Raw genomic sequence first — 25228 nt, 5'->3', positions numbered from 1 at the left:
TAAAACCATGGAGTGACCAAAAAGTGAAAACTGGAGACACCTTTTAGTCAATATATAAGCAAATTCGAATCGGATTTAAGAAAGGAATACCATTTACAAATCAGAGAACTAAGGACCGTCGATCTGCATCAAAATGTAGTCCTCAACGCGGAATAAAATTTTGGCCCGATTTTTGGCCAAAATTATGATGTTACCCCTTTGAAAAATTTCGAAAATTGGGTCCGATTTTAGGTGGTGAGGTTTTGACGGAAAATCATAGTTCTCGAAGATCCAAGATCGGGAAGGTATACCACTCGCCGATCGGACAATTATCAAGAAAGTTATGGCCTTTTTCCTGAAATAAATCGATGGGGAGGCCATGTTGGCCAAGTTAAGATCCTTGGGTGGCTAAAATGGACACTTTTGAGTCACTTTTTAGTCAATATTTAAGCCAATTCGTATCGGATTTAAAAAAGGAATACCATTTACAAATCAGGGTATTCCTTCCGTCAATCTGCATCAAAATGTAGTCCCCAATCGCGGAATAAAATTTTGGCTCGATTTTTGGCCAAAATCATGATGTTACTTTGAAAAATTTCGAAAATGGGGTCCGATTTTAGGTGGTGAGATTTTGATGGAAAATTATAGTTTTCGAAGATCCAAGATCGGGAAGGTATAACATTCGCCGATCGGACAATTATCAACAAAGTTATGGCCTTTTTCCTGAAATAAATCGATGGGGAGGCCATGTTGGCCAAGTTAAGATCCTTGGGTGGCTAAAATGGACACTTTTGAGACACTTTTTAGTCAATATTTGGGCCAATTCGAATCGGACTTCAAAAACTTGGCCGGAAAGGCTGTTCCCAAGAAGACTTCGCAAATTATTGATTTCAATTCTTCTTTTATATTTCATATTTTTCACATACAATTTTTATATACAGACACATCGTAACGTTAACTATTGCTAAAATTGTTTGATTTCATTATTTGTAGTATTTTAACAATTTGAATGATGGATCGCTCAGCCGTCCGTCCGCGCGTTGTGCTTACATGTATCCGTTCAGTACAACCATTATTCATTAACTCAGTATTGCGTTCGCTTGATGGCCTGCCAATCACCTTTCTGGTGGTGGCGTCCAAGCTTCGAGTGGACAATCAGGACGGAGATGTGGAGTTCATGCGTGGTGGGTGGTGGGATCCAAGAAAGAGGAGAACGGAGCCTTCTAACAATTAATTTAGCAACAAATTGCACGCTTCGCAAACTTTATACAGCAAAGGAGGAGGGGTTGTAGATAAACGTAAATAATAGTACGATAAGTTTAGCGATCGTGGAAATGTGAATGTGTGAGTGGAAATATCGGGAAGTAGATCGGAGTAATGTTAATTAGGCTAAACAATATCATTGAAACAAATCGAATGCCGACGAGCCGTTGTTGTTATTATTGCTATGATTTTGCTGCTGTGGTTGCTGCTGAAATGCTCCGAAGTTCGCAAATGCTGCCTGGTTTTGTGGAATGTTCTGCTGGGCCCCGAACACATTCGGACTAGTCATCGGCGAGAGTCCCGGGAATCCACCAGTGGTCTGCACATTCAGAGGGTTCTTCGCCGGACTCTGCGTCTTAAGGGCATTCATCGACAGCGCTGGGGCACCTGATTTGCCCGACTTGCTCACTAGCAAGTTGTCCAGATCGATGTTTAGGTTTCCGGCCTTCAGGTTGCCCGACCAGGTGGCCCCCACATTGGCCGGTTGGACACTGGACGCGGTGGTTGATGCTCCATTTGTTGTGTTATTATTGTTATTGTTACTGGTGACAGACATTGGCTGGAGCAGATTGTTGCTGATAGGTGGCAGCATATTGTCTGGAAAAGAAAAAGAGTAGAAGTTACTAGGAGGCCTTTACTTGGAGAATATGCTTTTAAATAAAAGCTGGATTATTAGTAGGGGGTGTCGGAATATGATTTCGATTGCACTACTAGTTGGTTAGTGTTCTCTACTCGGAAGCGATGTTGATCAACTCAGGCGTAGCAAATGAAGTTGTCGGGTGCAATTAGCTTGTAAACAAATAAGATCAAATATGCATCTATTGCGGTGGCAGTTTCTATTGAATTGCTAGGGTTTTGTTTGTTTACCTAATGGCTCCGCGGCTGCGGCGGCGGCACAATGCCCGGAATATTGAGAAATGCTTTTCAATCGACCATAATTAATTACATATTTATATATATTTGTTTTAATATAAAATTAGATCCGATGTGTGTGTGGTTGCAATACAAATATGCAGTAGGAGTTGGAGAAAAACAAATGAACAGAAGAAAGTAGTTTAAATAAAATAAATCCGTATATACCTGCAATACAATGCTTTGGCGGGCTTTAAATACATAAATTGTAATTTCATGAAGTACAAACTATTCAAAACAATATTTTATATATGGTAGGTATAAGGACACTGTGTTTTAAGTGTGTATTTATATTAAAGTGGGTGAAGTACTTCTAAATGAAGATATTTTGTACACAATTTATGGTTACAAATTGACCCACTTTGTGGGCTTAATAGCTAAGTTTAGCCAGCCTGCTCCATGGCAGCTGCATCGAATAGTTTGTAGCAGGTATCCAGAATATTTTGGGCCAGATCTCGACACTCCTCGGATGTTTCTCCGCCCACCAAGGGCGATCTTATGAAATCCTCCAACCAACGCTGCAGCTCGTTGAGCGACTCGGCGAAATGGTGGCCCAAAACATGGGCCGGAGTGGTCACCAGAGCAATCCCGATCAGTTGAAGCGTGGCTGCTCGGACGCGAGCCTCGGCATTGAATCTCACGAAGGCGCACAGGTCAAAGATCTCACGGGTCATCGCCGGCAGCAGGGGACAGTTTTGGGAAGCCATGACCAGCACGGAAAGAGTGTGCAGTAGATTCACCAGTAGCTGGGTGTCGATGTCGTGGGCTATGTTCTCGTACTTGACGAACAGCATCTGCCGGGTCCGCTGACCCCTAACCAGGCTAAAGAAGAAGGTGCCGGCAACTGGGTGGAATGGGTTTGCCCGTTCCATCCGCTCGGTTGCCGACGGTTTGCTAAAGTATCTCTTGGTCTTGGCCTTCAACCGCTCTCGGATGATTCGCTGGGCAGCCGCCAACCGAGCTGCCGGGTTCTCCTCTTCCTGCAACCGTTGAAACTTGCGCGGTTGCTTAGCGGCCGGCGGAATTATGTCAAGAGAGTCCGTAGACATTTGCTCCTGTTCCTGCTTCTCATTGCCGGACGACAGTTCTTTGGCCGTGGCAGCGAGCACTTGAAGGATGAGAATGCGCACGTCCGCCGCATAGCTGGAGTTGTCCGTGTGAAACTGGCGACACAAGTACTCGGCACAAGGCCCGGGATGCGACACACAAATGGCCACACAACACTGGAAGCGGGTGTTCTCAAAGTTCTCGTAATAGAACTGCATATCGAGGGTAATGAATAGCTGCATCAAGTCCAGAGCTAGTTGTCTGTCATGCCTGGCCAGTTGGCCGCGGATCAGTTTCTCCGCCGTGCCCAAGGCACCTTCGAAGACCTGATAGTTCTCGACCTTGGTGCGCAGCAGATGCAGCAGATCAAGCAGAAACTTTGGACGCTGTTCCAAAGTGGTGCTAATATCGTTGGACATGCTGTAAGGCTTCAGATCATCGTCATCTTCATCCTCAGGCTCATCATCATCAGAATCCAGCTGCATTTTGAGATTCTCCTTCCTGACAGCTGCTGGTTTCTCAACAACTTCTACTTTGGAGTTATGTTTCTCTTCCTCTGAGCTGCTCATAAACTCCTCCAAGTGCAATTTCAAGTGATGGAAGCTCCCCTTGGTGGGCTTCTCGTTTAACTCCGCAATACTAGGACACTCGAACTGGGCCAGATCGTCCAGCTCCTCGAATATGTGCCAGTCAGATGTTTCCTTAAATGTCGTGTAATCGAACCGCAAACGATCCTCCTCTTTTGTGTTCGGTAGTTCCATAAAGTTGAACAAAAGCTCTACGGTTTTCATGCCCACATATCGCTGCAGTGCATCGGGGGACTGCAGGTGGTGGCTGAGACCATCGTGCAGCTGGCGTTTGCTGTCCAGACCGATTTCTAGGCCGCGGCAAAGGCATTTTCCCGCCAGGACAAGGAACTTGGATATGGCCAAGTGCTCCTGGCTGCTCAGTTTTTGCAGTGAGATGCGCTTGGACCAGATTCCTAGCAGTTGATGGAACAGCACCTGCAGCTGAGTTGGAGAAGTAGCATTCAGATACGTTGCTAAGGTTTTCAGCTGCTCATTTTCCACTGGCGTGCGCTGAAGAGGTAGCTTTTGAAGCAAGCAGTGCTTCCAATGGGGGCCCTCCAATGCGCCAGGTCCCAGTAGAAGGTAGAGATTCAGTCTCGCCGAGAGAACCGACTGAGCCACCTTGACACAGGCAGCCGGATCAAGATCGATAAGGATGTTCTGCACAAACTTTCTGCCACGGGTGGCTACCGCGTAGTCCTTGAGCACTCTCAGGAAACTCTCCAGAGTCGGGCCATCGTAAAAAAGATTCACAATTTGTGACAATAGCCAGGAATAAGGAGCCAAGTTAAAGGACTCCTCCCCATTATCGCTCTGGACAATGAAGTGAAAGGACTTCAGCCACTGGCGGAGGAGGAGCTGCTTATAGGGAACAGGAGAAAATATGTCTGGCAGGTTGCGGCCAAGACGGTTGGCAACATGCGACGGAAGTCCAACGAGCAGTTGAAAGAATCCCTTCACCCGGGCATCCAGTTCCTCCAATTTCCTCTCCGGCATTATTTTAATGGTTCTGGAATAGCGTTGCATCAGCGATTCTCGTTGGCGGGAGATGTGCAGCAACGCTATGGAAATCAAACACTCGTCTTGCAACAAGTTTCCAAGAAAACTGCTTATTGTGGCAGGCAGCTGATCTAATTTCCTGATGAGCGCCTCAAAGGACACCAAAATGTAATCAAAGCTGTGATCCAGTTTGAACAGATTCAGTACTTCTACGTCCCGCGTGGCATCTGGCCAATCCTGGCTGAAAAGATCCATCAATTGGCTCAGCAGATCCGCAAACTCTTCGTTTGCCAGCGAAGTCCAGTCGTACTTCGGCGCATCCCAGCCGACCAACTGCTCCGGGGTGGAAAAACCCGGCAAGGCATTTAGTTCCTGAAGCTGTTGCAAAATGCCAGCCACCTGGGTAGCTGCTGAGGAACTCTGCACGCTCTGCAACTCGAGCAACTTCTTCTGGGCATTGACCAAAGCTAGGCGCACCGAATCCGGGGGCGGCGGTAGAGGATCATCCACGAATGACACCTGCTCCTCGACTCCAGCTGGGGGAGAGAACGAGAAGAGAACGAGTGCATCCGATTGGAATATGTTGCCGTTTATGTGTGGTAGGGTGTAATTAGTCGGGGTGTGTTTCTGTGTGTGGACAAATGGGAGCTCGAGGTAGAGATTAGTGGCTCTAGTCAAGCTCGGGAGGCGCGCCTTCATGCAGCGATTCCTAAATACAGCCGAACTCTAAATACTCTATACTCTAACGTTAGCCTAATCCTAGAGCCTAAAACTATGTATTACGACACAATTGCAAACGGCAACTCACCCATTGGCATGCTTTGGTGGATGGACAGATCGCCCAGGCCCGCCAGGAGATCTGTGGCCGTGGTGGCTCCCGGCGACGTCGTGCCCGCTGCGGGAGCACTATTAAACAAGTCAAAGGAGTCGTTCGCCGGCGTGGCCGTCGTTAGAAGATTAGCATCTAGTCCCGAGCTGGTCGTTGCTGATCCCTGGAATGCTGTAAAGTCGGCAAACTCATCATTGCTTGCCGGGACCAGGCCAGTTGAAGGTGGTTCGGTGGTCGATCCTCCGAACGCCGAAGCAAAATCACCAAAATCTTGCTGACCAGCGTCGCCCTCACGCGGATTGAAGTCGTCATCGTCATCCGTGACTGCGCCGGGGTTCAGTGTCTTCTCCGATTGCTTTTGCGGCGTGGGCGAGCAGGTCTTGAACAGATCATCCAGCAAATCGTTACTATTGCTTTGCGTGTTGTTGTTGTTGGCCTTAGAGGCAGAAGCTGGTGAGCCGGCGCCCATCAGATCAACGCTGGTGGGTGTGTCGCGGTGTGTGGGCGAGTGGATTCCAGCCGCTCCGCCTGGCGCTGGCTTTCCGAAATTGGCTGCCGCTCCAAGATCAATCTTTTTCTGCGACGGTGGCTGCTTAGACGTAGCCGGTGCTGGCTGCTTGGACACCGGCGAGCTGACGGTCTTCGAACGGATGTTCATGTTGAGGCTCGAGGGCTTGGCTTCGGTGGCCACGTCGGCGGGACTTGCTCGGTCATTGTAGCGATAATTACGTCTAGAACGATAGAAGTTGAATAATAAATAAATGTCATGTTCGATAATCATTGATTCCTTACCTTGGACTGGGTGAGTCGCTATCGGATCCTTCGCGCTCGCCATCGTAGTGAGTATCATCATCTTCATACCGATCCGCGTTACTCTTGTCAGAGTCTGTGGTTATGAAACGAGAAATTGTTTCGCTTTTCCAAGAATCCTTATCTTACTCTACTTACACCAGTTGTCTCCGCGACTGGAGCGATAGTCGCCGTCATTGTAGCCACCTCCACTTCCGCCGCCGCCGCCGCCACCACTGTAGCCGCTGTAGCCACCGCTTCGCATTCCCATCGCATCGCTGCTCATGCCGATGTACTTGTCCTTGTTCTTCTTCGCCTTCTTGCGCTCCTCGCGCAGCCGATCATCGTCCTGAATGAAGTCTATAAGCTCTCGTACCTTATGCCTAACATTAATACCCTGATCCTTGCCACCCTCGTCGGTGAACGTGTAGTTCTCCAGCGAGCGCAGATCGTAGATGTGCTCCCGCGAGGAAGTCACCACTCGCTCCGAGCCGTTTCGCACCAAATAGTTCAGCAGAAGTAGACTCTATAATTATTTTAAGAGTTAGAAAGAGTAACAAAGTGATAAAGATGGAGTGTACCTTGTAGGTGCGACGCCAATTGGTTTTATTGTCCTGCAGCATCCGCTTCCACAGCATGGACATCACCTCCGGGAAAGTTTCGTAGGAGAAGGTTGCGTAGGCCAGCTCTTGCATCAGAGGACCCGTTGGGCCCCATGGATCATCGTTGGTGGCCTCCCGCACTTTTCCCTCCGTCTCCGTGTAGTTCATCACGACATTGGTGCTATAAAATTGAATAATAGAAGGTATATTACTAGTAAGTTTAAGAAGATCACGATGCCTGCTCAATTAGCATCTTAATAAATATTACACGTTAGACTTAGAATATTTTCTAACCTTCTAGGTGGATATTATTTCTATAGTTGCTGAATTGCCTTTTGAGGCTGCTTTAAAGCCATATCAGCCGCTAATCAGAAATCGTAAATATCTTAAAATATACGATGTGCGACAATACAGCTTTACATTGTTTGGTCAAAGATAAATAAAAGCAAGTACTCGGACGTTGATGGGCATTCGAAACGTGATGAAATGGCGATGGCAAGTGCTAATTGTCGCAACTGGGCCAGTTTCCGTTATCACCCCCTGATAAGCACCGGGAAAGAGTCTATCCCCATTATATGAGCTTCACTTTTATCCGATTAGCCCTAAGGGGAGTCACTACTAGGTGCAGTCGTAGGAAAGTGGAGCCCCGTTGGACGACCGAATATGGGGTGGGTGGGTCGTCGGGCAATAATTAATAATTCGATGGCCGAACAGAAACATCCATTTCGGTGGAAAGTCAGGCGAGCGGACTGACTGGTGGTGTTAATACAGGTGGAAATGTTTTGTTATATTTGGGCAGCGGAATCAAACAAATTGTTTTCTTGATAAAGCCTCACGCACACGTCTACAGCTACAAAGTGGGGTACAAGAACAGCCCGGGTCGTGTATAATTATATATTTATTATTATTTTTCGAGCTTTAAGTTTTGAGATAAAAACTTTGTTCATTCATCAAATGAGCGGAGAATACATACAAATATAAGCGATAAACCATATATTATTTAAAATATAACGTGGAATATCCATCAAATAAATTATTTAATAAAATGTTTATTTTTAACCATTAAATACTAAACTTTATTACAACTCTATAATATGTTTTAATTCCTACTTTTTTTTTATTAGTTAAAAGTTTACTATTATTTCTCCCTCAGGTGTATACACAGACAGGTATCGGAATGCGAGAGTGTGTGTGTGCGAGCCCGTTCGGAATTACGAACAACCTTGAAAGCAGCAACAAAAGCGACCATAATCCAGCTCCCAAATGCATTGCATCCAAGCTAATGCCCCACCTCCTTGAGCAATCAAGGATTTACCCAGATTTTAGCACTTATATGTTATTTTAAGGGGGCGGGGCTACATAAAGGCTAAAGTTTCGGGGCGTGGGAGTCGCCACATTCTCCTCTATTCTTCCCCCAACGAAGAGGTTGTACACACAATTGCTATCTCTGGCCCATTATCATTTCATTACTGGTCATAACTTACACTTTGTCCGCCAATTCGCGCACTTTCCACATGCTTATGAATTTATCAACCATTTTCGGGGCAATTGAAAGCTAAGGAATTTTTCACACAATCTCGTCAAGACCGTAGTGGCTGGAAAATCCAACTCGAACTTGTTTTCGCTTGGCGTGTTGTTTTTGCTCGTCTGCTGCCGTTTTGTTACACTTTTGCATGGAAATTGCGCACTTTGTTTAACCGTCTACCCGCTGCATTCGGCCCGCGCTCTCCGCCAAACAAAAATGTAAAAATTTAAACCAAAATTGTAAAACAAAATCACAGCAGCAAAATTTTTTGGTGAGCTGTCGTCCCGTAGTGTTGCGAAGCGCCGCAATCAGCCGGTGTTGCAAGTCGTCGATACTTTTGGGGACGAGCGTTGGCCAACACTAGCATCAGCTGCCGACAGTGCCGTCATCTGTGGATTCTCGTCTAATAGGAAAGTTATCCTTTTATTTAAACAATTCTAAATGAAACTCCATTGATTTTTCAAAATATATTGATTACCATGCTTTGCAAAGTATCAATGGCCTGGGAAAACTACCCCCGGCTTGTTATGGGTCGTAAAAAATGTAAACAAAAAGGTTATGTAAACTTCTATGTGGTTCTTGCAGCGTGAGGAGTGACCAAAAATGTTGGGACTGCAACGATTCGCCGGCAACATGGTCCAGCAGCTATACCGCCGGGCCACCTACAACAGCAGTCTCCGGACTATGGCTACGGGTACTAGCCAGCCGGCGGATGCTGTGGAGCCTGTGGAAGTCCCTCGCACGCCGGCAACTGAAGCGACCCCCAAGAAGCCAAAGGGTAAGTATCCCCGGATCCACTTTGTCCAGATAAAGGAATACATATATTTTACTTTTAGGTCAAATGGTGGCTGCTGCTTTTGAGTCCTTGAAGAATGACAAAGATGATAAGCGAAGCCCCTCTTCCAGCAACATTGATGAGCGCATTATAAATGCCAAGACAGTCAACGGTCTCCTGGCCATCACAGAAAACAATGCTGCCTTCTCTCGCAAGCATGCTCTAAAAATAGTATCGATCCTGGCGGATTGGAGTACCATTGATCGGGTGAAGATCTCCGAGTTTGAGAACGACACCAGGTTTCTTCGGATCTGCCGCATGCTAGGACGCACTGTTCCGAAGAATGCGGCTGGAGGAAATGGAAATAAGACACCAGGGGATAGTAATGGTGCCGTTAAGCGGATTTCCGGCTTCCGCACAGACGATCTGAATACTGTTTTGGGCGTTGCGGGGGATGATGAGGCTGCCAAGTTAATAGCCAGTATCAGCTTGCCCCAGATGGTGAAGGTTATGAGTACGCTTGCCCAAAGAAAGCGGAGAAGCACACCTTTGCTGCGCTCCCTGGCTTTTAACATCAGCAGCGCCTCGGAAACCCTCGATCTGAAACAGTCGGCGGATGTCCTGTATGCCATGTCCACGCTTAACTTCCAAGACTCGGTGCTGGGCGCCAAGGTGTGTGCGGATGTCCAATCGGTGCTGCCCAAGAATGTGGAAAAGTCTGCCGTTGTAGGATCCATACTTACCAGCCTGGGCATTTTGCGTTACAGAGACTTGGGTAAGTTGGCATTATCTTGTAAATTAATCTATGTCTTATTAACAATATTTAATTGTAGACATTCTGGAATCGCTGACGCAATGGATTCTCAAGAACAGTGAAATCTGCCGTCCTCAGGACGTCAGTGCCTATTTCTTCACCTCCGCCTTGCTGAACTTCAAAAGTTCTCAGCTAGAAGAAGTGAGCAAAAAGCTTGTAAAATCCATTGTTCGAGAAGACTTTACGAAGCAATCCGATTGGTTGAGCTTTGTGTGGTCCCTTACGATGCTGGGACTGGTTGAACAAAACCATCTGGCTTCGGTTCTAAGGTGGGCTGATTCCGTGAACCTTTTAAACTATTTAATTCTAAAATATTGTTTCTTTTAGTCCCGAATTTCTAGAGAAATTAGACAAGGATAAATCTGGCGTGACAGCGACCTCTAAAATGAGGCTACTCAACCTAAACAGCTATGCTCAACTCTTGGCAACAGATTACAAAGGACCACTTCTGCCCGCCGACAGCCCTGCCTACGAGGTTCTCATGGCGCATCCAAAAGCGAAGCAGGTGCTAGTCAACGGCATGCTGGATGCTCTCAAAAGTCTACTGCCGTCCACCAATCATTTTCAGACGGCGGTGGATAGCAAAATGGGTTTCCTTATAGGTAAGATAATACCTCTAACAGTTGCACCGAAACTATAACTTACTCTCTCGCAGATGCAATTTGTCAGTTTGATGCGAATAAAAATCCCCTGCCCCTGGACAAGGAGAACCCCAAAGCCATTAGGTAACCCACTCGCTGAATATATGGTTCGTTTGCTTACTTACAATCTTGTACTCTAGGGTGGCCTTGATGGTGATCGACTTCCATGACATTTGCCACGGAACGCATCGCAGTGCCAGCGGCGTTACGAATCTGACGTTCGATCTCCTCGAGAAGAGCGGCTATAATGTTATACCCGTGCCCTATAATGAGTTTAGCACCAGTGACAAGTTACTGAAGCGCGTTCAGTATTTGGAGGCGAAGTTTAAGGCACTTGGACCTAGTAGCAAATAATTGAAGTTGTAGCTTTTATAATTTTCCTTGTAATGTTTGATCAAGATTGGAATTGTTTAAATTTTGTAAATGTAAACTTAGGCGCTGAATTATTACATGCTAAACCAAAATGAGTTGTTTTATATGACTATTTGGGAAGTATGTATTATGGTTTATACGGCGTCTAGTTTGCTGCTGCGTTGCTGGTTCATTCCGACCTGCCACCACTGCCCGGTCTCCTGGAATTCAACGGCCACGGCAGCTAAAGTGTGGAACAGGCTGCGCGCGAGCATGTGCAGATTGCTGACGTGAAGTACAAACTTTGGATCGTACACCTTTTCGATATCGTCGATCTTGTAGTGATCCCTAGTCTCCCGCTCCGTGAGGCAAATGCAGTTCCAGGGTGCCCAGTCATCGCTCTTGTTCCAGCGTGGCAATCTTCAGAAGTTACTTATCAGTATTATCCGACGTAATATTTTCCAAAGGCCTACCTTAGTTCACTAAGATTCTCAGACTTGCTGAGTGCCGAGTGTCCATGCCAGATTTTGTCGATGATGTGACGCACATCGTCTGATTGCATCACGAAAGCAAAGGATGTGGTGCACTTGCGCTTGCGCTCATCGCGATGGATACATCTCAGAATGGATTGGTACACCGTGTTCTCCGTGGCCGTAAGCTGATTATTAATAAATGGGAATAGTAATGGCTTAGATAGTGTGATAGACTGTTAAACATACCTTTAGGTAATAGCAGTGCTTGCAGGTGTCCACATGACTCTGACGGGTGCGAATGGCAAACTCCCCAAAGGCCTTCACCTTTTTGCAAACGATGCACATGCGTGAGGGAGTTCCTGCAAAGAATCACAGCCATCAGAAGTTTCAGACCAAGCTTTAAACCACAACTCACGATTCTTTGGCGGGCCCTTGGTGAACTTGATCAGGTCAAAGAATAGAATTGCCTGACGCTTGCGCAAAATTTCCACATCAGAGGACGTCGTGTAGAGTAACAGGTTCTTCTCACGATCGAAAAGATCGAAAAGTTCGGGAAAGTTTGGATAACAAGCTTCTTCTTGTATCACCGCCATGACTTGTCGGAGGAGCTCAAGCCGCTCTTCCTTTTTTAACGGCTTCTTCAGATCCTTGTAGATCTCGGTAAGGAAACGCACTCGTTGTGTACTCAGCAGATCCATGTGAATCTTGCAATCCTTGTAGCCGATCCATTCAATGGGCTTACCCATCTCCTTGAGCAGCTGTTCGAGACGGAAGTCCTCCATGGCCTTGAAGACAAGGTCCCGCTGGCGCTCCACTCCATTTAAAAGTTGGATCTCTTTGTCCAGCAGGATGGTCACCTCGGCAATGCGGGCAGGACCTTCATAGTTGGCCGTTATTCTTTTTAGTTCGGCCTTCTTCCAGCGGCCCACTTCGGCGAAAAGAAGATCAAAGTCGTCCTTGGTTTTGGGGAACTGTTTCAGAACCGCATTTCGTTCCACTCGCTCCTCCACGCATTTTTCGTACCTCTTGTCCTCATCCTCACGATTACTGACCAGGAGCCTGATTTTGAACAATGTTTCCACCAAATGTTAGATAATAAAATATATAAACAAATATTTCCACCAACCGATATTCCTTGGCCCTCAATCGGATGTATTTCCAAAGGATCCAGCGCCGCCAATTGCGCTGGATTAGTAGAATCTTCTCCAGCTTTCGCTCGGCCCGTTCCTTCTGGGCGAAAGTCTGGTACTTGCCCGGGACTATGGTAAAGTCGTTGGCTGCGGACACATAGAGGACATTGATACCATCTAGGAAGCATTGCACAGATTGCTCATGGGCAGTATTCTGGGCAGAAGATTCATGTCGGATAAGGTAATGAAGTTAAAGCTTATCTCTATAACTCACAAGCGTCTTTTCCTTATGCTCCCAGGTCTGCGTGTCCCTGGATTTGTATTTCCTGAACTTCATCTTGTCGAAGTAGGGACCGGTTTGGGTGAAGGCATCCAGGTACTCCTTTCCACTGATTTTGTCCCTGTAGCCGCACAAAAAGGGCTTCACAATAGCCGCATTTTCAATTTCCACCACCACGGACTTGGCTTGGCCATCCTGGGTGTCGTCACCGGAAATGTGGACGGTGATGAAGTCCGCCAGACGGTGTTTGCTGCAAAGGATAATATATTTTGTAACCATTATGGACTCCAATCTATGTAATCTTCCTCGTAACCCACTCGTAGTAAACTTCCAAATCCAATTTGGCCATGGAGGAGTCACTGCCGCCTTTCTGGTCAGGCCTTAGCTGCAGCTGAAATTCGTGGATACCGAACTCATCCAAGGCCGTGGAATTCAGTGGCAGAGTGTCGCATGGAATCCGACCATCCTGGCGCAGCACTAACAGCGAGGGATCCACTTCAAATTTGCGGCCCATGTCCTGCTTGATCTCTGAGAGAGTCATGCAGTTCGGATACACCTGAGCCACTATGTCCGCCTCTGAAATTCGAAACTTAACCGTGACATTCTCCAGCTCAACGATGCATTCTTCCGATGGCACTTCCTCGGATTCGGTGCCGCGGGAATCTAATGGAGGCGGACAGCCGGGATCCTGCCTCGGCTGCTCGCTGGGGTCTACATTCAGCTGCACATTCGACACGAACGTTGGGGGTCGCCCCTCGTCGCTCATCTTGCCACACAAAATATATTCGTCAGTGAACGAGTAATTGTTTGAAAACTTAGCCGTTACATTAATTCAAAAACTGTAGTTCTTCACTGCCTGCTGGGGTATTCTGTATTGATTCAAAAAGATGGCCACAGCCCATGGGTGGTGGGACGTGGCCGCAGAATTTGTTCAATAACCTTGCCGCCGCTGCTAGGCGCCCTGTTGTGGCAACAATGCTTTGTAGGCCAAAGAGCCATTCTGGCCTTTATTTTCTCGGGGTGGAGGCAGTGGAGCTTCAATCGTTGTTTAAAATTCAATAGGAAATTATGGTTACAGTTCCCTAATCTCATTAATCTATGGAAGTTTAGATATAGTTTAGTTCATAGTTTCAGGTCATTAGCTTTAGACTTTGGTTTGTTATGAAGAAGCTCTACTGTACTTTAATATTCTCACGCACTCGCATTTAATTTCCACAAGTGAAAGCCCCAAATCATCTAATGAGTTCCAATATTCGCATTTGCATACCAACACCAGTTTTCTAATTGGCCCAAATTCGGCATCTGGCTAGTTCGGTTCAGCCGGCCACATTTCATCGGCTTATTATTTATTATTATCGATTGCACAACGCCACAAAATTTAGCATGCGAATAGACAACGGTGACAGTAATTACTTTTACTAAATGGATTGGAAAGATGGCCAGACCACACGTGAAGATGATTCGGAGATGCTGCTGGCGAATGGAGCCACCGATGCGGAAGTCGACTTAATCATGATGGTTAACTATTATATCATGATCCATACAACTATCATCAAACATAATGGGCCCCTCTCCGCATTTATTTTGCTTGATTTTGACCCAATTCCAGGGGTTTTGTCAATTCGGCTCATAGGAAACGCGATCCGCTTGAAAGGCTTTTGCCATTTCCCTTTGGGCGGGGTCTTTTCAACAGAAGCTTATCCCCAATCGAATCAAAACACCACTGAGCTTCCAGTTTTTTTCTTTGTTATTATTATTTTTTGCTAACTAATTTTATAGGTATTAATAAATAATATTTTTATTATAATAAAAGTTTGACTTTAGGTTTTCGGCCGTCAGTTTCGATTTCGCATCGGCATGGGCCACCTGCAGTCGGTAAGGACGACCGTTGAAGTAGTAGTCCTTGTGGTGCTGCACCCTCAGCACTTTGCTGGGGCTCTGAATCCGATGATCCAGCTTAGGCCGGGATGTCGTGGGGCGGACGGTTGTCGTCTTCTTTTGGACCTCCTGTGTGGCCGGTAGGATGGGATTGATCTTCATGGGCTGGTAGTCCAGACCGATGCCGGGTATATGACGGAAGGGCAGTGGAGGTACGGGAATGTAATAGATTTTCGAATCCTTTTTCGTTTTTTTCGTCTTACTGCCATTTTTGTTGTATTTGCGGAGGTTCAGTGGCTTGGACGTCACTACATAGTCCATGTATACGTTCTCCAGGGAGGGTGACTGCACCACAATCCGGTTTGGCATCCGGGTGGGTGATGCATCCGCTCGTGGGCCATAGGAATAGGGTCGAGCACTGGCCAAATGGACCAGGATGAGTAAAGTAACCAATGGCAGCAGGGGTGACATTCTGAAAGAGAAAACAAAATATGTTTTTTTTTATTAAAATGTCAATCTCTCTTGAGTTCTAAACCAACGTCTTAATTCCTATCTCTTCTATCAGTGACATATGTAGCATGGATTATAATAAAAGGCTTACTTCAATAATAACGAGGCTTTATCTTTATAAATAACCTCTGTTTGATTTATGCCACAAGCTTCGTCTAAATAAATTTGTTAGGTAGCGCTTAGGCCAAAGTATACGAATAATTTTTGCATATTATCTAAGTTTTTAAATCTTAAATTTTGCAATTTGAATACATAATTTTCCACTGAAATTCTTATACTATAAAGGAAGCTAATGACTTTAGTTTTGTTTTGCTTTTTAAACTTGATATAAATAGCATTTCTTTATTACAAATTCTGAGCTTGAGAAAAAATGATTTTTATGATATTGTTTCCAAAAATGAATAAGAATTTTGGTGATTGGCAGTTTGGAATGCTATTTGAAATCTAAAAATTATCCATGCCTTGCAGTGGCAAAAACCAAAAAAAAAATGGCAATGTGAGAGGCAATATCGGGTGTCAAGGTAAGAAAGAGGCATCGAAAGTGTTGAGTGTTGCCCCAAACACCACCCACGCCCCACTCGACGGGAGTGGCGATTGTTCAAGGCTGTGATCGATGGGGTGGCAACCGAAGTGGCCAACTCGATCGCTCGCATTTATAATAATTATAATAGCCACTGGGATTTTCTGCAAGTCACATGCCAAAGCCGAATAATTTAATAACAAATAAATTTTGTCTGTGCGCATCAAAGCGCAAAATGTTTCGCCTTTACATTGTAAAGTTTCTCACGTTCCCCACAGACACACACCATACACCACACACGCCACTACACCACACACACACACATGCCAGTAGACACTCTCACACCAGGTTTGAGATAATTTTCGTTTCGATTTGATTTAAATGAAAGCATTTAATGCACGCTAATCAAAGCAACGCCGACAGAGAAGCCAACTGCGACGCTGGCAGAGCAATTACGCTAATGAGCGCGTCGAGCGCCATCTGGCGGCGCAGATTTCAACGCTTCAGTGATTAATGAGCCAGTAAAAACAAATTGATCGCCATCGCGCAGCCGCAAAGGCCGAAAAAACCAAGCCAACACCAAGACACGGTTTTTGGGGCTAACTAGGGGCGTTGCGGTACCGACCCCCGCCTCAACAGTTTGTCCGCGATATGCAAATCAGCTGAACATATATTTCTTTTTACGATATAGACATTTGTCTACATATAATTCTAGTGTCTGGCAGAATTCCCTCAAGCGCTATGTAAGGTGGCGCCCTCTTTTTTTAACCCTACATGTTTTATTTTTGGAAATTTTTTTTAAATTATGGCTATTAAGTTTATTGACTTTCTAGAAGAGCTGTCTAGCAATGTCAAGAAACAGGACACGTCTAAACTTTAAATTATTAATTTGAATTAAATTAAAGAGATAAACTTCGCCTTCAATTTCATATTTGTCAAACTTTGGTGTTAAGCGCCAAAATAAGACAAATGACAGAAATTTGCAATTTGCTTTGTTTTCCCGCATGATATATGATCTTTGGAATTCGAGTGATAATGGAACAAAAAGCGGAATTTAAAAATATTTTTATTTAAGACCACACACAATCGCTTAAAAGTTTATTACAATTTAATTGTTTTTTTTTTTTTTTTTTTGGAGCCCTCGAAATATGCCTAATGGCTCTCGCACACTTTTTGGGGAACTGAGAAAAAAACTCGAAAACTTTAATTTGTCCACTCGCTAACTTCAATTATCTTAGCGCTTATATTTGGCGCTTTTATCAACATTATTGCCAAGGTTGTTTTCAGATCTTCTCGGTAAAGCCTATCCTCGGATATGATTAATCATATCGCGCTCGTCCCCGGCAAGTGAAAGACGAAAAACGAAAGACTTAGGCAACGAACTCGCTGCGGACGGGGCGGTAATTATAAACTTATTAATGAACGGACGCCCGTCGGCCTGGGCCGTCAAATGCAAATAATTAAACACTGCAAATGGACAAACGACTTTATTCTAATCGCACTCACTTTAAATGGCTGTAACTGCAGCTGCCGGTTGGATTAGTTGATTGCAAAAGTTTCTTTAATTATATTTGTTAATTTATTGCTCAAGTGTCCTTCTACCGAAGATGATTGTTGCGTTTTTTTTTTTAGTCTGAGTCTTTAGTGTACTTGAATAAATTGTTGAAATTAATTTATGCGTAATGGCAGGCGCACGTTTTCTATCGTTTATTACAGTTGCTTATTTGAATTTTCCACTTGAGTAGCTGTTTTCAGATATTTTTTCCGCGTCCGTGTTAGAAGTTTTCCCCGCACTGCTTTGCCGACTTTTTTGTGATTTTTTTTTTTGTAAGCTTGAGCGCGACGTTGTGAACGCCTCGGCGTGCGGCAAATAAATGAGATCTGCGGACTGTTTGTAATTTGTTTTTTCTCTTCTTTCGTCTTAAATCAAAAATCAGTCGGCCGGCGTCGCTGCCACTGCTGTTGCTGCTGCTGCTGCTGCTGCTGCTGGTGGTGCGGCTTCTGTTGCTGCTTTCGTCATCAGCGGCATCAACTGGAAGTGCGAGCGTTCACTTGCCGGAGTTGGGATTTATTGTTGTGTGAGGTCCAAAACCCAGACGATGATGATGCCGATGCTCCAACTCCATGGTCGGATGCTGGACAGACGATGCTGATGAGCGGGCCATAAATTAGCCAGTTTATTGTTTGTCCACTTACTGTTACAGTTGGCAATTGCACTTTGTGGGATTTGCCATACCTGCTCCGCATTTTGCCATTTGCTAAACAAATTCATCAGTTTTGCATTTCTAGGGGAGTCGTGAGTCTCTCTGCAGAGTCTCTGGATCTGCAGAGCTGCAGAACGGCCGGAAATCCAACACCACTTGACCAGTCAGTCAGCTTTCGATTGGATTACACCTCGTCGGGCAAACCGCCAGCTGCCTTAACACTTTGTCCAAGAAGTTTATTATATTTATTTGCGAATCTGCCGGAAGACTGTTCTTCCCGGCAATTAAAGTCTTATTATTTGATAATTTGCATTAAAATAAATAGTTAGCTTAGTTTTATGCATTTTCCGGCCATAACCTTTTATTATGATTTCATGCGAATTTTATAAATCAAATAAACACATATTTAATAGTAACATTATTTTAGTTTCTATTTAATATTTGATAAATGACATGCAAATATTGAATTCAACTTAGGGTTAAGGTACTTCTTTTTAAGTCTACCCATTGAAGAGGGTCTGTAAGGGGTTAGGGGATCTGTGAAATGAGGTCTAGAGTCTGGGCTGTCAGGCTCCTTTGTCTCTCCGATGTTGTGCACAAATTAGTTACAAATGAACCTACGACAACAAAAGCCGTTGGCGGTAACACGAAGCCCCCATTGAGGTAGGCTCTGGGCTTCTGAGGTGTTCTCTGCGAGTATACCTTTTTAGTTTAGCTTATTGACAGGCCACCAGGCAGACAGAACTCCATTCCAGGCCGAGGCAGTGCGTGTGGCGCTTGAAGGGATCTTGGTTTTTGCCCTCATCATAATTTAATTGGAATGGTGTTTGCAGGAACTCCTTAAAACACCTTTGCGTGAGCTGTTGACGCTGATTGTGGGGCCTGAGAGTCGGGGGGAGAAATCTCCCGACCTCTGACCCAATGGACCAAAAAGCGCAGCCGTAAATCTGCCCAAATCGTCATAATTTATGGCGAAATTTGGGCAAATCTGACTTAATTAAATCGCTTCCCTTCGCAGCACCGTTTTATGGCCTGTTAATTAAAACAAGTAAAAGCAACTAACAATGAGGGATTATATAAAGGCATTTCCACTTCATACCACAACTTTCCCAGGGCCCAACCCCACATATGTGGTGTCTTTCACCATTTCTAAACCACAGAGAGTCTCTAAAACTTGGCTCCCCGAAAAAAAACCAAGCGAACCAAACCGAAAACTAAACAAATGACACAACCGCAAATACTCGAAACTAATGATAGTAGTAGTACCTATCCCCGGGTCTGGCCAACTAACTTCTGGGCTGGCTGTGAAGACCCTTTTAAATATTAATTAGCCGTGGCAGCAAAACTGTTGGCAATTAGACCTACGAAGTGTGTGTTGAAGTGCGTAAGCTCTCGCATGTGCCAATGCCAAATGGCGTTCTATCTGACAGATACACGTTCTCATAGATCGCTTCGCCGGCACGCATCTGCCTCTGCAAGTGCTCCTGATGGTGCACCAGAACAGAAACGAGCAGTCGGAGCGGATCAGTAATTGTTAACGATTAGACAACACAAATCACGAACAAGCTGCAAACGCCAGGCGCTTCTTTTTAGCTGTATCTGTATCTGTGGGGTAGTAGCGGTGTATCTGCAAGGTGTTTCTGTGCATCCACATATCTCTGGATCTGTCTCATTTGGAGCGTCGTGTGTGAACCAAGTTTTAGGCATTATTAAGAGTAATATGTTTAATGCTGACGGAAGCAATACAGATAGATTGCCCGAGCACGGGCCCCGGACCTCGCCAAACTCTCATCATCAGCAGTCTCAGTTCCAGTCTTGGCTGGGTGGTGGAATCTTCGGGTCTAGACCCGGACCTCCCTTACCCCCCCTAACTTTGGGTCTGAATGACAGGCACACATACTCTTGGCGATGTTCGCGTGTTTGGCTACTGAATTTTTAAGCATTCGCCAACACGCCGTCTGTTTGGGGCAGGTGGAAGGGGTCTAAGGGGCTCTTAGGCTTCATTTACATTGGCAACGTTTTAATTAGCCGCTTATAAAGACACACAGCGCCGCAGATCCATTTAGATGAATGGCGGGAACACCCACCGCCACTACGTCACAGCTAAGAGGGGACTAATCAGTCGGCTTAAATCTCTAACGATTATATATGGGCCAATTATAGCGAATCTTTTATTGTCGATAAATTCGCAAGTTCGTTAAACCCGCGTACGGCCCATAAAAACTGACTCACTGGCTCCGTACTTTGGTTTGTTTTTAGCATTAAGTTGGGGGAGATAAACTCGGGATTTGCTTCGATCTCCAACTGATTCAAAAGATGCGAGATGCATTTGGAATAAAGTTGTTGCTTACGCAATGCCACCGATGCCAATCATGTCGATTAGCCATTTCTGGGATATACGTATTGCTACTCGAATGGGGGTCAGGCTGCCTCCACGTCTGAGCACTTTCATCGAAAGTCAAATATTTGTGGAGCGCACACAAAAAGAAAAGTGTAACGAAAGGAAAAGACAAGTACAAGGCAAGTCAGCGAGCTACTTGCCACTTGCCGGCCGCAAAATTCAATATTTGCTCATCCGTTCCAAAACGTTTAGTGAATTTTTCGCGGGATTTGTGAAAGTCCCCGGGGGCATGGAGCCAGGGAGCCAGAGAGCACGGAGCAGGTTCAAAATGGGCGTTGCGATGGTCACTGGAGCTTGGCCTCCAGCCGAATGGGGGCGATTGGCTGTCAATTGGCCATGGATTGCCATCAAAGTCAAGACTGCTGGCTACCTATTGGAGTCTCTATTGAGTCATAACCGGGTGTTCGAGTGGTTCGGGGAAAGAGCTCTCGAGGTTGTCTCCAAACAGAATGGATGAGTGAGGGAGTGATTAGATGAAGGGGAAGCCCCTTGAAATAAATCTAAAAAATTTTAAATTATTAAATAGATATTAAGAATAGCGGATTATCCGAAACAACTGATTTATAATCGTCATAAAGTCGATCCACTTTCAAAAAATCATGAACAATCAGAGCAAACGATAGATAGATGGAGAGATATACAATCCATAAGATACATAGATCGTTAATGATGACTTTATGGCCTTTTTCAGTGGCTGGAAAGATTTTAACACGTCGTCGCCCGTCAAATGGCGCAAAAATTCTTTACCCATTTTCCTCAGCGATCATTAATGATCGAGAAGTACGTTTTTCGTAATTGAAAACCAGTTAGTTACCAGCTAGTTGGATGGTAGCCAGTAAAAAGGAAAAGCAGATGAAATCCCCCAACCGAATGTTGGGGAAAATATAACATAAAATGCCCATGGATGTGTGTATTGTAATTGCGTTAAATGCATTAATTAGCCGGCCAGCGGACGAAGAAAGAAATCATTGGAAACGACGTTAATTACTCGTCGGCTTATATTGTTTTGGACTCTCGCACCGGACTCGGTTGGCAAAAGCCAACTATTATTTCAATTGGAATTTAATTTCGTGAGTGGCCATTGTTCGCAATACTATACTAAACTATCCAAATAGTATTTGCCATCTTTTAAATGCCTACGGCCACGGGTTGGTTTGCGAATTTCATTCGACCCAGGGTCGAATCCCAACCAGCCGCCGACCTTGAGCGGCCAAACAGTCGGGCCATTAAATGTCTCGAAAGGCACACTTTGGGATGACTTCTGGCCGGCTTCGGGTTCGGAGTCAATAAACCTCTCTTGATCTGCGTTCTCCGTTCTCGGTTCTGGGGAATTCATCTGGCCGGGATGGTGCGGCGGCCCCCGTCTGGACCATATTCCAGCATCCTCCACACGGGATAGCTTATCAGAAGGCCAAATCATCCAGTGCCTACTCCAGCATCATCACCGACACTTAAGCCGTTATCAATGTATCTATTTTCATTGCGTTTTTAATGTCGAGGCCGTAAAACGTTAATTTCAATCGAAATGCGATTAGCATCTCGCTTTTCAGAGCATTGTGTCGGCTTTAATGGTCCTCCGTGTTTTAAAGTTTATTTTTGGACTACGGTAGCAAAACAACTAACTAAACGGTGGGGATAAATAAACAAAAACCAAAAATAATGGGGGCGGCAAAAAGCAAACCGACGAGGATGGGATTCGAACCCACGCGTGCAGAGCACATTGGATTAGCAGTCCAACGCCTTAACCTCTCGGCCACCTCGTCATATGCGACCTTGGCAGCCACAAGCTCGCTTACTGCCCCACTTGCTCATTTGCGAATAATTGGCAAAGGTTCTTAACAAAGAATAGTTTACCTAGTATTTATGACTAGAGGTGTTTTTATATTTAAAAATGTATTTTATTTATTTCGCCTACACATTATCGCATTTAACAGCAGAACAAAGCATTTGACATAGTTCTAACAGAGTACACTGCTTACAGTCGATAACACGGTTCAATTTGCGCCACTAATGACTAGAGCGCACATGGACCTACCCTCGTCACTGGACGAGGTGGCCGAGTGGTTAAGGCGTTGGACTGCTAATCCAATGTGCTCTGCACGCGTGGGTTCGAATCCCATCCTCGTCGACTAACTTTTTTTTGATAGTTTTAAGTTTTTTTTAAATATTTTTTAAGGTTTATTAATTTATTTTCATTTCTTGTTAGTTTTACGAGCTACTTAGTCGTTAGATTTGATTTTAAAACTTTAAATATTGCACATTATATTTTGTTATTATATAACATTATTTCTTAAGTTCTTAATTCAAAAAATGTTTAGAAAAGGATTATTTTTATATGACGAGGTGGCCGAGAGGTTAAGGCGTTGGACTGCTAATCCAATGTGCTTTGCACGCGTGGGTTCGAATCCCATCCTCGTCGGAAGGTTTTTTTTTTTATAATTTATAAGGGATGCAAGGATATAATTAAAAGATCCTATGAGTCTCCAACTAAACAATAACTTACAAAAAACAAACTTTTGATAGGTTTTTTATAATATTTTTTACATATACCACAAATACAAATACCACTTGTAACCGTAGGAAACAAAAATTTCTCTTAAAAATGCTTAAAATTAATCTAATCCTTAATTAATAAAAACTAATAATAAAAATAAATTAAAAAATAGGGTTCGACGAGGATGGGATTCGAACCCACGCGTGCAGAGCACATTGGATTAGCAGTCCAACGCCTTAACCTCTCGGCCACCTCGTCTCTCGAGTCTCGCCTCGAACAAAACTAAACTTCCAATGAAACAAATGAAACCGCCCGGTTCTTATCAGCAGAACCCCCGATAACCGCAACTGAAATCAAGTACTCGAACTATTTTTATAGCATATCATTCGATTTGTTGGACAAACATCGTCCGGAAGCATTTGTTTGATTTATTTCTGCGCACTCTCCATTAATTGTGTCAATGGTTGGCAATAATTGCAGCAAAAGTGAGCTTTTTGCAAAGTGTTTGCTTAAATTGTTTATTTATTTGCGATTAAAGAAAGTAGCCGAGTACCAAACATGTGGGGGCGATGTCTTAAGTGCAGCTTAGGGTTTTTGGAAAATGTTATATGATGGGTATTAGAGACTGCGGATACCTGGGACTCACCCTAGAGCTACATAAACTTCTTACAGGGTACTTGCTTCGAGATAGGCTCTTTTTATTATTTGCCAAATAATTTATTTGTCTAGCCCCGTCTGGAGGGGTTTTCGGAAATTCAGATTCTCGACCGGCGGTCGTGCCGCTTCTGACCCAGTTCTCTGGTGATCTTATGTCTTGAGTCTTCTGGCTACTGGCTACTGGCTACTGGCTACTGGCTTCGATTTCTTTTTATATCTCCTCTCGTTCGAAGTAAAAAACAAAAGTGGTTTACTTTAGATGGGCCATGCTCGAGTGAGTGTGTCGGTAGATGGTGGTTGGTGATGATTTAATACGAGAACAAATACAAATACTAGATACTAGATACTAGATGGAGCTAGAGCTGGAGAGGTAAGGCCTTTTAAATGGCAATTGGCCAACAGCATCATTTTGTTTGGGCCATGTTGCTGTCCGGGCTGTCAGTTGGTGTTAATGAACCCTTGTAGCCGTAGCCTGATAGCTGTTAGTTGTTTACGTTCCGAATGCCGATACTACGATACCACTACCAATCCTACATATAAAAGAATTACAAGCTTACACAGTTAAAAATATAATTTTTAATAAATTTATCAAGGTTATGATCGAGATTTCCCAAAAATCCAAAACCCACAAGATATAGATAACAAATTTAAATAAATTGTTGTTTGTTTTTCAACTCTTTTTTTTATAGTGGATCGAGTACATCGTCACCTAACGTGGCTTCGTTAGGAAAGTGGCCAAGTTTGATGATCCGCAGGCACGCGCGTTTTATATTTAGCCCCACACCATGGCCCATGGTGACTCCTTCCTCCTTCCTCCTTCCGCGGGGCAAGTCACGTGCACAAGGACATTCCAAGGCTAATTACGTGTGGCATGGCCGGCCGGGGCTTGGCCAAGTTGGGCTTGGTTGTGCCCAACACACACACACACACATACATACAGGTATAGCACGAACCGTTCATTATTGTCGTCGCCGCTTGTTGCAAGTACGTTGCAATCTGCGGCATGTATCTGTATCTTTTGCATCTGCGTGGATGTCGCTAAAGTTTCTGATGCTGTTGCTTCTGTTGCTGTTGGAGTTGCAACCGTCGCTTAATTAGCTGCGTAATTTATTATTGCTCTAATCTCAACGCCGGCGCCAACGCCACTGGCTTTGACAAATAAACAAATTATTCATATTAGAATTATTAATAATGCCCCGGAGCTCTGGGAGCAGGGCTAGTTGGTGTATCAGATCGTCTAGATTCCGGAATATCAACATAATTATGTGCCCCCTTTGATGCCCAACAACGGGGAGTAGGAAGTGAGGAGGCTAGTGGCTTCTAGACGAGCCACAATAAAGATGCACTCACTCTAAATATGTAGCTATGCACGCCGATGCAATCGCACACAATTATGCCCAATTATGCAACTGGGAAGAGATACAGATACTCGGAGCGGAGTGGAGCTAAAAAAAAAGGGAGAGAGTGGGAGCTAGGAGGAGAAGGTGGAGCAGGTGCTACCAGGTGCTTGTATAGCGATAGCCGGACGGATATCATTGACTAATGAGCCCATCTCCGATCTCCAGCTCGCAATTCTTTTCGCCCTG

The 25228-nt window shown here is 44.8% G+C and overlaps 4 protein-coding genes and 4 non-coding genes across 10 annotated transcripts; 3 read left to right on the top strand and 5 right to left on the bottom strand.

The window, feature by feature from the left end:
* Positions 1-863: 863 nt before the first annotated feature.
* Positions 864-8613, bottom strand: LOC6501221 (clathrin interactor 1). Of its 2 annotated transcripts, none has more exons than XM_001954752.4 (6): positions 8474-8613; positions 6969-7170; positions 6547-6913; positions 6391-6484; positions 5578-6329; positions 864-1839 (listed from the first exon to the last, which is right to left on the bottom strand). In XM_001954752.4, the coding sequence occupies exons 1-6, from the start codon at positions 8524-8526 to the stop codon at positions 1379-1381; spliced, it is 1929 nt and encodes a 642-aa protein (XP_001954788.1). In that variant the 5' UTR covers positions 8527-8613; the 3' UTR covers positions 864-1378. The 2 variants fall into 2 exon arrangements, with proteins under 2 accessions (XP_001954788.1, XP_014766950.3); XM_014911464.3 differs by lacking the exon at positions 864-1839 and adding an exon at positions 2171-5305.
* Positions 8614-8816: 203 nt separating this feature from the next.
* Positions 8817-11211, top strand: LOC6499365 (FAST kinase domain-containing protein 4). The gene is made up of 7 exons (XM_001954751.4): positions 8817-8924; positions 9100-9292; positions 9351-10064; positions 10123-10372; positions 10431-10705; positions 10759-10828; positions 10885-11211. Exons 2-7 carry the CDS (start codon positions 9118-9120, stop codon positions 11096-11098), a joined length of 1698 nt encoding a protein of 565 aa, XP_001954787.1. The 5' UTR covers positions 8817-8924; positions 9100-9117; the 3' UTR covers positions 11099-11211.
* LOC6501220 (IQ and ubiquitin-like domain-containing protein) lies at positions 11099-13825 on the bottom strand. Its single transcript, XM_001954750.4, has 7 exons — positions 13296-13825; positions 12973-13228; positions 12695-12912; positions 11984-12627; positions 11815-11927; positions 11569-11753; positions 11099-11515 (listed from the first exon to the last, which is right to left on the bottom strand). The coding sequence occupies exons 1-7, from the start codon at positions 13742-13744 to the stop codon at positions 11251-11253; spliced, it is 2130 nt and encodes a 709-aa protein (XP_001954786.1). The 5' UTR covers positions 13745-13825; the 3' UTR covers positions 11099-11250.
* Positions 13826-14707: 882 nt separating this feature from the next.
* Positions 14708-17799, bottom strand: LOC6501219. Of its 2 annotated transcripts, XM_044716446.1 has the most exons (3): positions 17393-17798; positions 15120-15328; positions 14708-15021 (listed from the first exon to the last, which is right to left on the bottom strand). In XM_044716446.1, exons 2-3 carry the CDS (start codon positions 15325-15327, stop codon positions 14936-14938), a joined length of 294 nt encoding a protein of 97 aa, XP_044572381.1. In that variant the 5' UTR covers position 15328; positions 17393-17798; the 3' UTR covers positions 14708-14935. The 2 variants fall into 2 exon arrangements, with proteins under 2 accessions (XP_044572381.1, XP_001954785.1); XM_001954749.4 differs by having other exon boundaries at positions 14708-15328; positions 17393-17799.
* Positions 17800-22172: 4373 nt separating this feature from the next.
* Trnas-gcu lies at positions 22173-22254 on the bottom strand. Its single transcript has one exon. It is a non-coding gene; the product is annotated as a tRNA-Ser (tRNA).
* Positions 22255-22537: 283 nt separating this feature from the next.
* On the top strand, positions 22538-22619 carry Trnas-gcu. Its single transcript has one exon. It is a non-coding gene; the product is annotated as a tRNA-Ser (tRNA).
* Positions 22620-22828: 209 nt separating this feature from the next.
* Positions 22829-22910, top strand: Trnas-gcu. Its single transcript has one exon. It is a non-coding gene; the product is annotated as a tRNA-Ser (tRNA).
* Positions 22911-23161: 251 nt separating this feature from the next.
* Trnas-gcu lies at positions 23162-23243 on the bottom strand. The gene has a single exon. It is a non-coding gene; the product is annotated as a tRNA-Ser (tRNA).
* Positions 23244-25228: the final 1985 nt, after the last annotated feature.

This window comes from Drosophila ananassae, chromosome 2L (genome assembly GCF_017639315.1).
Source record: "Drosophila ananassae strain 14024-0371.13 chromosome 2L, ASM1763931v2, whole genome shotgun sequence".
NCBI lineage: Eukaryota > Metazoa > Arthropoda > Insecta > Diptera > Drosophilidae > Drosophila > Drosophila ananassae.
Note: the sequence above shows the minus strand (reverse complement) of the source record. Positions and strands in the feature narration are given on the sequence as shown.